We start from the raw sequence: 13703 nt of genomic DNA, 5'->3' as shown, positions 1-13703 counted from the left end.
TCCCAAACTTGGGCCTACGGCAGTTTTGGGACTACAACTCCCATCATCCCTAGCTAGAAGGACCAGTGGTCGATGATGGGAATTGTCCAAAAAAACCAGCTTGAGACCCAAGTTTGGGAAACACTGTGCCAAAGGCACCACTGACCTATTACCAGATACGCTGGTGCAATTGTTTAGTATCAGGCACTAGCCCACCGTTAGAAAATCTTACTGTTTGGTTCATAGTAACTCAATATTGCAATCCTTCCCAGAGTCAAATAAAATCAGAAATCCAGGGTATATTCTTAAATATGGTTTAATACTCTTCTCCATTTCTGTACATCACAACACCAAGATATCACTGCTTGGGAGCTCTCTGAAGAGGCTATGTAGTATGCAAAAGGCTAGGATTCTCACCCTTTTAATGTGTTTGTGTAAGTGTAATACATATCGGTATATATTGATATACACATCAATATATAATGCAATATATATCACCAGATATAACACATTGATTAAAGAGATACAAAAATTTGGCATCATTTCCAAACTTAAATAGTAAAAATAAAACTACAAAAAAAGGAGCTGCATACCCTAAATGTGAAACAAGCAGTATATTCAAAAATGTAAATTTACACCCAATTTTTCTGCTCTTGTCATGTCACAGCAGACCCATTTACAATGGCAAAATCAAAGTGTACTGCTTCTGGAAGAGACTTCACCCTACGTAAACACTTCTTGTGGACAATCACACACACTGCCTGCTTGCGGAGTTATAAAAAGATACAAATTCTATTGCTCACATTGACAGAAAGTCATTTTGGACCTCTTTTTAAGTATACACTGTGAGGAGGTTTACGTTAAGACAAACCCTCCCTCCAGTTCAAGTGAGACAGGATTATCGGAACGATATGCAAAGTTTGCCAGCTGGGGAGTTTTACCAATACATGAATGACAAGAGGAAAATGTGAACACAGCTAGGCACTAAAATATCAGAGTATCCTTTAGAAAACCAGACAGTCCCAGGGGGATTCGGGAAAGTGAGCTAACTGCCTTGCGTGAGCAATCCCACAGTGTTTAAAGTGAACCTTTGGCGCCAAGCTTCTATAATGAGAGAGAACTTGCTAATTTCTACAGATGCTTCACAGCCCCCAGTGCCAAGGGTGACATCAGTCACATTTTGCTAGCTACTTGCATTTAAAGCAGTTTGTGAAATTTTGATGTTAACTCACACCAAGGCAGCTTATGCAGTCCCAAAGCAGAACTTAAAAAACACCTCCCAAACCCTAGTAAAGAATAGAACCAAGCATAAGAAGCATTAGCTTGCTTGTGGAAACTGTTTATTGACTGACAAGAGGGAAGAGTGAAGGCCACAAGACTCATAATCCCAATCAAGCCTGCCGAGACCCTGGCATTTCGATTGCCACAAATGAAACATACTTCTTGATTGTTACAAGCAGTGCTTTTGCAGTCTAAGTTTAAAAGGGGTGGAGCTCCCAGACTGTCTGAATTTACAAATCGCACCTTTAAAGCTGGCATGCCATAAGGGTTCAATTCCTGTTACTTCCACCACTGTAGACCAAGAGCAACGGGTGCACCTCCTAAGGTTCTTCTTCCGCAGTCTAAACCAAGAACGCCATGTAAATGGGTCATCTCACTGCAAAACGCAGCGACTTAATTGCCTCCAATCAATTTAAGAAACAAACCAGTATAATCCATTAATTTTTCAAACGAAGGTTTTACAGCAGTTAATGTAGCATGAAGGTTAAAAAAATCATTTTCATAAAATACAAGAGCAACCAATTTCACCATTAAGTAAAAGTAAAAACTGGGATTTTTTTTTTTAAATTAGTCCAAAATGGCATTATAGAAACTTAGTAGATTGCTGCTGTACTGACACCATGACAAATCAGTAGGGTTTGCTTCTTTCTTCTTCTTTTAAACCCGGTGTTCTGGATAAAGTTCTGGAAAAACTCCAATTCTAAGGCAGGGATCTGTTTTGTATTCCATCGCAAGCTTTCTCCTTGGGTTGGATGCTGGAGGGGTGAGGCACGTTTTGCCAGACCCAGGTCGACTACCTAGTAGTCATCAAGGTCAAAAAATTCATCGTCTCCTCCTTGGTATTCCATTCCCTGGAAGTCCACTCGGTACCGCAAGATACCTTTGGAAATAAACGTTAGAAGGAAGATGTTACAAGCACTTTGTACCCCGGAGTCGAAAGAAGACTACACGTTTCCTTCCCACCTCTATTGATTCCATTTCTGGGAAAGACTGTGTTATAAGAATTTTGAGGTCACATATATATATATATATATATATATATACACACACACACTTGTTCATAAAAACATGTACATGAATGTACAGAAACATGTCTGAAGCAGCACAGGAAGACAGGCCTGACTGACACCATTTTGACTCTCTCTCTCTGACCAGGTGTTCCTCTGCAAGGAAGAAGGGGGGTGGGGGGAACCTTCTCATTGTCTCAGGAATTAAAGTGATAATCCCTGGCATCCTGATACCTGGGTGCCAGACAAAAGGGTGTGATTAACTTGGCTGGGAAACCGGGAAATGTAAATCTCTCTCTTTTTTGTTGATTAGGTTTTGGGGGCAGGGGGCAGGGTCCAGACTGCTCAGATTACTGCCACCAGACCTCCCCTTTCATGATGTACCTATGATGAATCTAGGGAGGGGGGTCTTGGGCTACACCCCTTCTGTGACATATGGATGATGCTTCTGGGGGGTGGGCTGAAACCAATTTCAAATTTCTTTTTAAGGGCAAGACACCTTTGTTTGGGGTTCCTTCCTTGTTCTCCTGCGTGAGAGGAAGGACCCTGTTGCAACAGCGAAATAAAGGCTTTGCTTCTCAAACTTCTCTGGTTGGCCTCTGTTATATTCTCCAACCGATTGAGAACCCAATAAGGGAATAAGGGCAGATTTTTGCCTATATCAACTGCAAGGTGGGAAGAGACCAGTGCATAAGCTGTCAGGAGAATTCTTCAAGTGAGGCATTTAACTGACAAGACAAATCTAAAGTCAGAGAAGGTGGTAAAGACTTATTCCAGCCTGAACAAGCAAGCACTCACAGGCTGACCCAACTGAAGTTGGGGTTCAATTCTGAGAAGTAAAAAGCTTGTTATCTGTAGTGAGAGAAGCCAACATTGAACAAGCCTATACTGTATGTGCAAACGAAGCAGCCCCCGTTTTTTCTTTTTTGTATAAGCTTTATTAATCTTTTTTCTTTTCTTTTTTCACATTTGAAATTTTTGATTCGTACATACCTGCAATGTAACTTAAAAAACCCGAAAAACAAACCCAGCCTTTAAATCTTGACCAGCAGCCAACAAGAGTGCTGGGAAATTACCACATTAAGTTATTCTCCACCAATTATAAAATATTGACAGAGATAATTAACAAGGAACCCAGAGTGGGGGGAGTCGGGGAAGTCCAAATTGTTATGATAATGATATGAAGTAAGAAGTTTTTTGTTGTTGTTGTTCAGTATTTTCCTTTTCCTTTTTTTATTTTCTTTTTCGGCCATTTTTAGGTCTTTTTTTTGGCTTCTTTTTGTCTTTTTGTTTTATCGCTCTACGTATGAATGTAATTTGATTATGATGTACTTTCAGACATGAAGTTAATGGAAAATGAATAAAAATTATTTCTAAAAAATAAAAATAAAATATTGACAGAATGTGTCCGTGTATGCACTATTGGGAACTCTCTCTCTGTAAGATGAGTTACTTGTAAACTGATTCCCTCTGTGCTTCCCCAAGGAAAACCATACCCCTTTCCTGGTTATGACTTATGTCCCAGGGATTTTCACTTAAATGGAAGCAAAGGGTCTTCCCCCAAATGCTGCAATTCCTCCAAGATTATTCCGAAAAGCTGGTTAACAGTCTTGGGATAGGACCATGGGAAGCATCCACTACAGAAGGTGGATGTAAAGATACAGCAGATCTGTATTGAATCTGAATTGGTTTTTATACATATGCAATCTCATTATTCTATTATCACTTTGAGATATCACAAAGCAGCAGCATGAACTACAACTGCCTCAAACATAGATTGATTCTTATATGCGGCCTAGGACCCTCATACCTATGGGACCGTCTCTCCTGGTATGCCCCGCGGAGGACCTTAAGGTCCATAAATAACAACACTGGAGGTCCCGAGCCTCCAGGTTAGATTGGTCTCAACTAGGGCCAGGGCCTTTTCAGCACTGGGCCCAACTTTGTGGAACGCTCTGTCACAAGAGACCAGGGCCCTGCGGGATTTGACATCTTTCTGCAGGGCCTGCAAGACGGAGTTGTTCTGCCTGGCCTTCAGCTCAGACTCACTATACCATACATGATTTGGTATATAAATTTTCCCTAGGTGTTTTTTTTTTTGCTGGCCCATGTAGAACTAGCATGGATAGTTGGCTCAGGTGAATATCTGATGTTTCCTCCATTTATGGTTTTGATTTATGGGCTACTACTAAAATGAGGCTGCATTTTTAAGCTGTATTTTAATTAACTTCCCTCCATTACGTTTTATTGTAATATATATTTGGTGTTAGCCCGGTCGGGGAATAATTATAATCATCATCATCATCATGTTTAACAGTTGTAAGAATTCACTAAAGTAATGTAGGATGCTGCAATTGTGGGTTACAAGAAACACACCACTCTGCCATTTCCCCTTTCCAATTACCTCCAATTCCTCCAAATCCTTTCACAAACTGGGATCCTTCCTGTGACTTATCTGTCACGATCTCCAGCGTGGCTCCAAACTTCTTGTAGTTGTTAGCAAACCACTCAAGCAGAGGCATGCTTTCTATCAGCTCGTGTTCCTGTCCAGTCTAAAGATGAAAATGGAAGAGAATCGCTAAGCAAGTCTATTTCCTGTACTTCAATCAATAGCTAATATGCCAACTGTCTTAGGTTGCTTTGTAGCTAACGTACGAAAAAGATGCCGTTTTGCATAAATACCTCTTTATCTGTGAAGTGAGATTTGTCTTTTTCTTGTTCTGGTGTCAGATAGAGAGTCTTTTCCTCTGTAGTGAGCGGGGAAAGAGAGAGAGAAAGCAGATTAAGAGGCATATTAGTAAAAATTCCCAAAGACAATCAGATTGCACACGCACCTGAGAAATGAAAAGCCAAATATTAAGCTCAGGGAACTAGAACATCAATTTTTGTGGAGAGGCATTTTTAGCCCAGTTACCATACTCAGAACATTATGGAGAAAAGGTGCAACTAGAATGCAAGCAGGGCCAAAAAATATTGGGGGATGTGTAAGAAAGCTACAGGCTAGAAGTCTGGACCACCGATCTTCTTTAAGGAGAGAATGTATATGTTCGCTGTGTCCATAAATGCCATCAGTGTGAGCACATCTAAGAGCCAAACTGCTTTACAGTGTGATTCACCCATATTAACATACAATTCCTATTCCCTTAGATCCCAATATTTGTGTAGGGAGAGCTACATACCTTCTGTGCCTTGGCAATGGAGAACATATCTCATTATATCCAGGTTCTCATAAACTATCAGGATCTCTACTGCTCCCATTTCTAAGGCTTTTAGAGTGTCTTCAACACCAAAACAGTATTTTCCTGTGTCCTGACTGATCTCATCAAAGTATCGGCCTACATTGAAAGAAAACAAGAGAGATGGAAATGAACATGTCATACATATTTTTAATCAGTGCAGTCTGGAACACAAGAGCAACTAAATTTCATGAAGATCACCGTGCTGCTGTGACATCAGGGAGACAATGTTGATTATGTTCAGAAAGGTGGAAGATAATTACTTTGGCAGTACATGGACAGTTGACTGACACTTTCATAGTTATCAGGTTATGTACCCTGTGACCTGGTTCAGATGTCACGCTAAACCATAGCTTAGTGTTTCTCCGAAAATAAGACACCGTCTTATATTTATTTTTCCTCAAAAAAAAAAAAACCAACCACGGTGGCTTATTTTCAGGGGATGTCTTATTTTTAATTACATGTCCAGCCTAGCCTCTTCCTTGGCGCCCTCCAGAACCGCGCCTATCACTATGTCTTATTTTCGGGGTATAGCTTATATTGCACAAATGCTTAGAAATCCTACTACAGCTTATTTTATGGGTATGTCTTATTTTCGGAGAAACAGGGTAGCATGACAAGAATGGGTCTCAGTAAGCATCAATCTCACTTGCTCCCTGCCCCTTTCAGCAATGCTACAAGGAGGAATTCAGAAGTGTTCCATTTTAACACACCTTGTCGGGTCGTTCAAACCTGAATGACTGTGGTGAGTCTTAACTGTGGTTTATTTGAAACATGCCAATTTCAAACAGTGGTTTATGAAGCTGGCTTGTTTAGATTAACAATAGTTATACGCTGAGGAATTGACACTAGACATCACTATCTGTCAATATAATTAGGACTATATATCATATAGATAAGGACTTGTCCCTCACTTCATTATTTAATGAGAACTAGGCATCAGATGTGTTATACATCAGAGGACTTGACAGCTGGCCTGAGGAGGAACCAACTAAGGGTCACGTAGTTGGCCCAGCCATGGAACTGCCCTGAGACCTCCGGGTATAGGGCAGTATATAAATTCAAACAAAAACAACAACAGACAATTAATTTTGATTCATCACTGGGAACAGAGGAAGGATGGACACTGTGCCAACTGCAACAGATAAGACAGGACCTGCTATGGTTGCAAGCCTCTATTTAAGCGCCTGACTTCAGAGGCTTGGCGAGCCTTTGCACTGAGTTCTTCCAGTGAATGGTCAGTGAACTGAGGGAAGGATCTGCTGCTTCTGGGGGGCTCCGCAGCAAATGACATGAACCACAAACCTCACCTTTGCAGTTATTTCTCCCAATATATTTTTGTTCTTGCATGTCTGGCTTGGTATCTTAAGTGCAACTGGTTAGTATGATATATAACTGCTAGACAACTTCTTTTGTTTATTAGGTGCTGTCTTGTAGTATTGTAATACTTGCTAATCAATAAACCACTTTCTTTTTTATCTAACAGTCTGCCAGCCTTCCATCCGCTGGGATCCTAAAGAACCTATTGCCTGCCACTTGCTCTACCCACTAGGCAATACACCCTTGCCAAAATTGTGCTTTACAAACATCTTGAGTGTCAGCTTATGATAACAGATTATAGTATTTTGTTCATACCTATTAGTTTCTTTTCTTGAATGAATTTCACATTGGATAGGACCTCAGTTGACAATTCAATTGCTTGATTGAATCCATTTTCACCACCATATGAGATGTCAACTAGCTTTAGTACTTTGGACTGCAATCGCTATAAATAAAAAGATGTGGTGTTAGAAGACACATTGCATCAGGCATGAGAAACCATTATGTCTGTTGAATGAAGGCAGCATTCGCTTGGGTGTGATATGTTGGGGGCCAGAAGCCAGCAGCTGTTGGGGTCAAAACCAGTAGCTGTGGTTTTCCCATTCTCTTTTTACTTCTAGCCCAATGGACTGCTGGGGGAGAGGCAAGAGCAGAAATTGAACTAATAGCTTGCAAAGGGCTTTTGAAATCAGGCCAATGCTTGAAAGTTGTTCACCAAAGTAAGTTAGACGCCTATAAAGTTTTACACTGTGGAGTTAACAGAACCTTTGGTTACAAATGAGGTTGCCTCATACTTTATCAATACTAAAATCAGGAGAATCTGGGTAACTAATATCAGGCTTTCACCTTGAAGGCAGTGAAATCCCACTCTCAAAAAAGGGGTAGCAAATAACTCTGTTATCATTTCAAGAGTAAATTTGCAAACCCCCTTGATTTTGCAAAGAATGCAAATACATGGGTAGCATTTGGTGAACACCCAGGTCTAGACAGAACTATCTGAATGATTCCAATGGTCACATGATAGAACATTAGCGCCTGCACATCTCTTTCAAGCTTCTTCTCAGAGTTATTTTACGTATTCACTGAATAAATCTCTATACTATTCTTTGTCAATAACCTCAGAGAAGTTTTCATATATAATTATAATTATCATCATTAAAACTGTAAAGCCCAATATCACATTAGAACCAGTATTAAAATCTGTATCAAGTCAACAGCAGAAAGCAGTCCCTCATTACAAATGGGCAATTCTCATCATCCAAAATCCCCATTTACCTGATCAAACATGTCTGACTGACTGAGTTCAGTTTTGAAGTCAGCTGACCCAGCTAAAACGAGACCAGCCACGTTCACCTTGTCGCCAGAAATGAACAGCTGTACAGCCGTTTCTGCTACTTTCCTTACATAGTTGTGCCGCTTCTCCATTCTCAAACGAGCAAAACGCAAGGCAGACTGACCTCCTCTTCCTTTGAGAGACAAGAGGTAAAAGCACAGCAATAATGAAAGTTGTTTTCATCCCCGCGTTTTCCCCCCCACCCCCATTTTTTTTAAGCCAATGTTTTAGAATTCTTTCATGTACTTTGAAGTGCTTGGACCACATGTTTGTCAAAGCATATAACCAAGTTCACACAAAATACATGTCTATATTAATGTTCACAGACACTTGTTTCAAGGCACATTATTATAAATTATGACTCAACTGCAATTACCACAACAGCATTATTGTGTGAGGACATCGTGGATAGTGCTCATCCCATGAAACCAAGCCTATTTAGTGATCATATTTGCTGCACAAAGCACTATTACTGGCTGTGTCAATTGACTGCTTTATTAGTGCAATGGCAGCTTTCTGCAAAATCACAAAGCCTTTAAGCAATGGGATGCTGGTCTGTATCTATCTGCAGTATTACTACATTCAAGTTACCCAAATAGCATAGAAAACAGTAATTTAGGTATCCCTCCTTCCAAATGACATGACAGAGCTCCCTACAAATGTTCCCAACCATCTCTTTCCTTGATAAGCCATGATTTGTCTTATCTACTATTAATAATTCTTGAGCTATTTTTACACATTACCATGCTTCTTTGGGAGATCGACTGTGAACTTGTGCAGCACCTCTCTGGTGTTTCCTTGAAGAGTTCCGAAGAGTGCACCACTACCATCTATTACAATAAAACCAAACTTGCTGTCGTCTGACAGTAGTGCTGTAAGGGCCTGAAAATCAACGCAGCAGATGCCAGTGTTATACTTACGATATTCAATAGTTATGGAAAGTCTGCATCAGTACAATCAATCGAGGAGGAGGAATGTTCTCCTGAAGGAATGCCTTTATCCCTTTTAGACTCTGAGAATCTATCTCAACTCGCTTCAAACTCATGTAAAAAACAGTTAATTATGTTCATCTAGGGCCTTTTTGAATTTGGTAATGTCACTGTTCACTGTGCAGCATCCATTTAAGCTTGCTAGAGAGAGAACTGTGAGCAAGTTATTTCTGATTATGATGATGTGCAAGCTAAGCAAAGGGAAATAATCAGAAGTCAGCTTCAGTAAGTAGCAAATGGGCAACCCAATAAAAACACTTCTACACAAAAAAGCATGCATTATTTTGTGGAAGGGAAAAGAAAAGCAAGCATCAAAAGAGAAAAAGCTCAAACTGGTGCTTGATGGAGAATGTATTAGTTATACACAATAAAAGTCTGAAGCTTGCATTTTGTGCCATCCCTGCAATTAATTGCTCACCTAAGGCAATCAGCAATTGTTTGAGTAAGTGAGCATCAAACAGGAACATCAAAGCTCAAGAACCATGACAGCAACAAACACAGGTGCAATATGACTGGGCTGGAATGGCCAGCCCAAGGTGGCCAGCTTAGCATTTCTGACTAGAAACAGTGTTAGGGGTGTGCAACAATTTAAGCTATTAAAAGCCTTTCACAACTCCATTGACTGGCACACTATATGAAAGAACTGGTCATTACAAATATGTTCTGAGATGCAGGTGGCTGTAACACTGGCAAAATCCTTCCAGAAATGTATATTAAAAAGGAACCATAAGCATAGTTACTGTTTTATTTAGATCAATACAGAAAAAGCAAGTTCAAGTCTTTCAATCCTTCAGCACAAGTCAAAATGCTTGTGCTGAAGGAATGATCAGAAAAATGTTGAATTTCTCCCAATATATACAGTGAGAGTGGGAACTGTTTTTGCATCTTCCCCACAACACTAATGCAGTGTTTCTCCCAGGAAAGTAGGAGCATAACCAGTGTTTGTAACTCCCATTGTTCTAGGCGCATTTTGCAACAGGGAATTTCATTAGCGAGGGTAGTTTCTGAGCTCCGGGCACAGTACTGAGCCTAAGATTTAAGATTAAAATTGCAGTGTGGAAGGAAAGGAGGACCCTTTTCTGCCTCCCCACTTCCACGTATTCTCTGAAGACTGGAGAAGAGACCCTCTCAAGAATATTAAGGGGGTGGGCAGGGGAAGGACATGTGAAAAATGAACATAATATTTTAGCTGCAGTTCATTCATTTTCCGCTTTGTATTATTTTTATACAAAAAGTGCACCTAGATATCCCATTGTTGCGCCCATAACCTAGGTTTAAGGTGCCATTTAGCTCCTAGCTTTCATTATCTCAGTTTTTAACACTGAGCATAACACAGTACACCAATATTAATTGATCTGGGCATCACTGACATGGCAAGCTCATGGTTACCTGGAAAAATTAGCCAATAAATCAGAATTGTTTCTGGGCTAAGAAATAACACAATAGCTATCACACATTTTATCTATAATTATGTGTTTGAAGTGGAAGGTAAGGCCTAGTAAATCACAGTGGTCAACTCCAGGTTTTTTTGGGGGGGGGGGCAGTCCACTGGAACAGTCCACTGAAATCACTCGTGTGGTCTGGCATTTTATGCTCCGTAAAAGTCTGCAATTTGCTCAGTTCACAATCACATTTACAACCTTCCAGACAAAAATGAACCTTTGGATCCCACCATTTGTGATGGCTATCAGCCTTTGTTTCTGGAAAGGTCTGTACGCTTGGTGTATAAGTAAACAACCTTGCTTAGTATCTTTGTATGTGGACAGAAACAGGAAATCATGTTTGAAGTAAAATACTTCAAAACCCACGCGGGTGGCGCTCTGGGTTAAACCACAGAGCCTAGGGCTTGCCGATCAGAAGGTCGGCGGTTTGAATCCCTGTGACGGGGTGAGCTCCCGTTGCTCGGTCCCAGCTCCTGCCAACCTAGCAGTTCGGAAGCACGTCAAAGTACAAGTAGATAAATAGGTACCGTTCCGGTGGGAAGGTAAACGGCATTTCCATGTGCTGCTCTGGTTTGCCAGAAGCGGCTTTGTCATGCTGGCCACATGACCTGGAAGCTGTGCGCCGACTCCCTCAGCCAATAATGTGAGATGAGCGCCGCAATCCCAGAGTCGGTCACGACTGGACCTAATGGTCAGGGGTCCCTTTACCTTTACACAAGTTTATGTTGAATTCAGAAATAAGTTGTTATGATTAACATCTAGTTAGCAACACATTATATACAATAACTATTCATGAGTGTACTGCAAACTGAGCAAAGTTATCATGAGCCAAATTTACTTTCTGGCTAGAAATGCAAAATGAAACTTACCTCTGTATGGAATTTATTATCACACAAATACAACGATGTATTTATTGGTTTGAAAGGTTCAAAATCAATGTTCACTTTCTTCTCCTTTCCTTCTTCTGTCACAATTGTTCCACAGTATACAACAAGACCATTTGGAGGTACTGTAAAAAGCACAGGGTGCAACCTTAGATGATGCCAAGGCAAGCACAAAGTTATTCATAAAGTAAGCAGAATAAATTTTTACCTTTGTTATAAAGTTTTAGCCGTTGCTGTACAGATGTAATGGCGCCGAGGACTGAAAGGCGATTCACGCGAGATTTAATGTTTGATGCTGTACCAAACTCATCCGCTAACATCTTTGCTACTCGTGAAATCTGGTCTTTGGGGGGAATGATCAATGATATCATGCTGGTGCCATTGCTAGGGAAGAAGGAAATGAAACTATGTTAACACAAGTTGTGTGACTTCAGGCCTGGAAGAAAACATGCCCAAAACTAATCTCAGAAGTTCAAGACTAATTCTCTTTCCATTATTTGCAACATCCTTTTGGAAATAAGGCCTTCCATGCAGGCCTCTTGCTTATAGTACCACAGGACTACTACGAGCCTATGTACACACCAAATTGGTAATGTTCTATACAGTGAATAGCAGCCATGCCTTCTGGGTCAAACTCACCTGATCTGCAGTCCCAGAATCAAGCTGTGGACTGAAGCTGGCTGCCCCTCAATTTAAAACAGGGGGAGTAAAAGGCTACCTCTTAGAGCAGGCTTCCTCAACCTCGGCCCTCTAGATGTTTTCGGCCTACAACTCCCATGATCCCTAGCTAGCAGGACCAGTGGTCAGGGATGATGGGAATTGTAGTCTCAAAACATCTGGAGGACCGAGGTTGAGGAAGCCTGTCTTAGAACATACTACCATAGTATAGCTGTTATAAAGACTCGATGACAAAGTTAGCTCCCACAACTTTATTTGTCGTTCTCGTCTTTGTCTAAAGGAATTTCCACCAGTTATTAAGGAGTTCCTAATATTTATGGTAAGAATATTTAAAGGTTTCATCACAAATTCTGAATGTTTATGAAGAGAAGCACATTTTTATTCTGATTTGTTTTGAGCCAAACAGAAATAGTCCCTATACCTTTAACGTTGCCTTATCTGAACTGAAAGGACCAACCCAGAAGGCAAAGGAAATTTTGAGGCTACTGCATCTTGAGAAACACCAAATCTTTCTTCAGGTATTTTCATCCCTGAAGTCTATATGCTTTATGAGGCATTAATGCCTTAACTTCCTAGCCGGTTCCTTCCAATGTAAGGGGCAAAAGAGAATGGGCAACTCAAATAGCCTTTGGAGGCTGCATACTTCTATTAGTGTTATTTTCTAAAAATTATTATCTCTTAGGTAGTAGCAAGCTTCCAAATGCACGCAGAGGGGAGTTTTATGTGTTTTAAGACATTTCTATACCTCCCTTCACTGGACCACATGTCACAGCAGTGAGCCATATCATTCACAATACAATAAAATGTAGTCCCAAGAGACAACAGATAAAACCACAAAACATGCCTGGGTATGGAATTTTTTAAAAAATGCTTTAGTAAATAAAAAAAGTCTTAACCTGACATCTAAAAGTCTGACAAAAGATTTGTACTGCAACTTATTCTGTTTGCTTTAAGTGCTAGGGCTAGCAAGATTGCTAGGAAAGCTGTACAATAAAGTCAAAATAAGATGTGTAATTCAAGCACCCCAAATATTAGATCAAATTGAATATACAGTATTTACTTCTCCTCACCCTGAATTTAGGACAAGAAGTCTGACTCATAACAAGTACCTTGTACTCAATGAGAGAGCAAGCCTACACAGGTAGGATAGAATGTCCTGGCATATGGGAGTTCTATAGTGACATATTTTTATGAGAAAGACTCATAACAGCAGCCAGGAATGCAAATCTAACAATGGGACAAGCCCACCACATGCTTCAGTAATTTTCATTTTTTTAGTTTACTGAATTGTTTAAACAAGCACAACCCCCAAAATCTCCACCTTTCTCCTTGTCAACTAACCCACACAGATATTGGGGAGAGAAAATTTCTAGTACATTAAAAATTTAACTATGCTTACAAAATGCAAGCTCTTAATATGTCAGTCACTAGCAGTAAGATAACACTCTTGTCTTTTCTGTCTTTGCTCTCCCAACCATCATAGCTACAATTAGGGTTCAAAACTAGCAGGGCACCAGGCACATTTTGCACCTAAAGATTCTCAATCTTAAAAGG

The 13703-nt window shown here is 40.3% G+C and overlaps 1 protein-coding gene across 1 annotated transcript in view; it reads right to left on the bottom strand.

Annotated features, from left to right (window-relative positions):
• Nucleotides 1–279: 279 nt before the first annotated feature.
• ETF1 (eukaryotic translation termination factor 1) overlaps nucleotides 280–13703 on the bottom strand; it is a 28415-nt gene continuing 14991 nt past the window's right edge. The window contains exons 3-11 of the mRNA XM_035110163.3: nucleotides 11680–11855; nucleotides 11457–11596; nucleotides 8900–9038; nucleotides 8099–8289; nucleotides 7139–7268; nucleotides 5447–5602; nucleotides 4950–5014; nucleotides 4672–4819; nucleotides 280–2140 (exon numbers count right to left, since the gene is read on the bottom strand). Coding sequence (XP_034966054.1) covers nucleotides 2058–2140; nucleotides 4672–4819; nucleotides 4950–5014; nucleotides 5447–5602; nucleotides 7139–7268; nucleotides 8099–8289; nucleotides 8900–9038; nucleotides 11457–11596; nucleotides 11680–11855 — 1228 coding nt within the window. The 3' untranslated portion in view covers nucleotides 280–2057. The remainder of the gene's footprint in view (nucleotides 2141–4671; nucleotides 4820–4949; nucleotides 5015–5446; nucleotides 5603–7138; nucleotides 7269–8098; nucleotides 8290–8899; nucleotides 9039–11456; nucleotides 11597–11679; nucleotides 11856–13703) is intronic.

The sequence above is a fragment of the Zootoca vivipara genome, chromosome 3 (genome assembly GCF_965207765.1).
Source record: "Zootoca vivipara chromosome 3, rZooViv2.hap1.1, whole genome shotgun sequence".
Lineage (NCBI taxonomy): Eukaryota > Metazoa > Chordata > Lepidosauria > Squamata > Lacertidae > Zootoca > Zootoca vivipara.
This window is presented reverse-complemented; position numbering and strand designations above follow the sequence as displayed.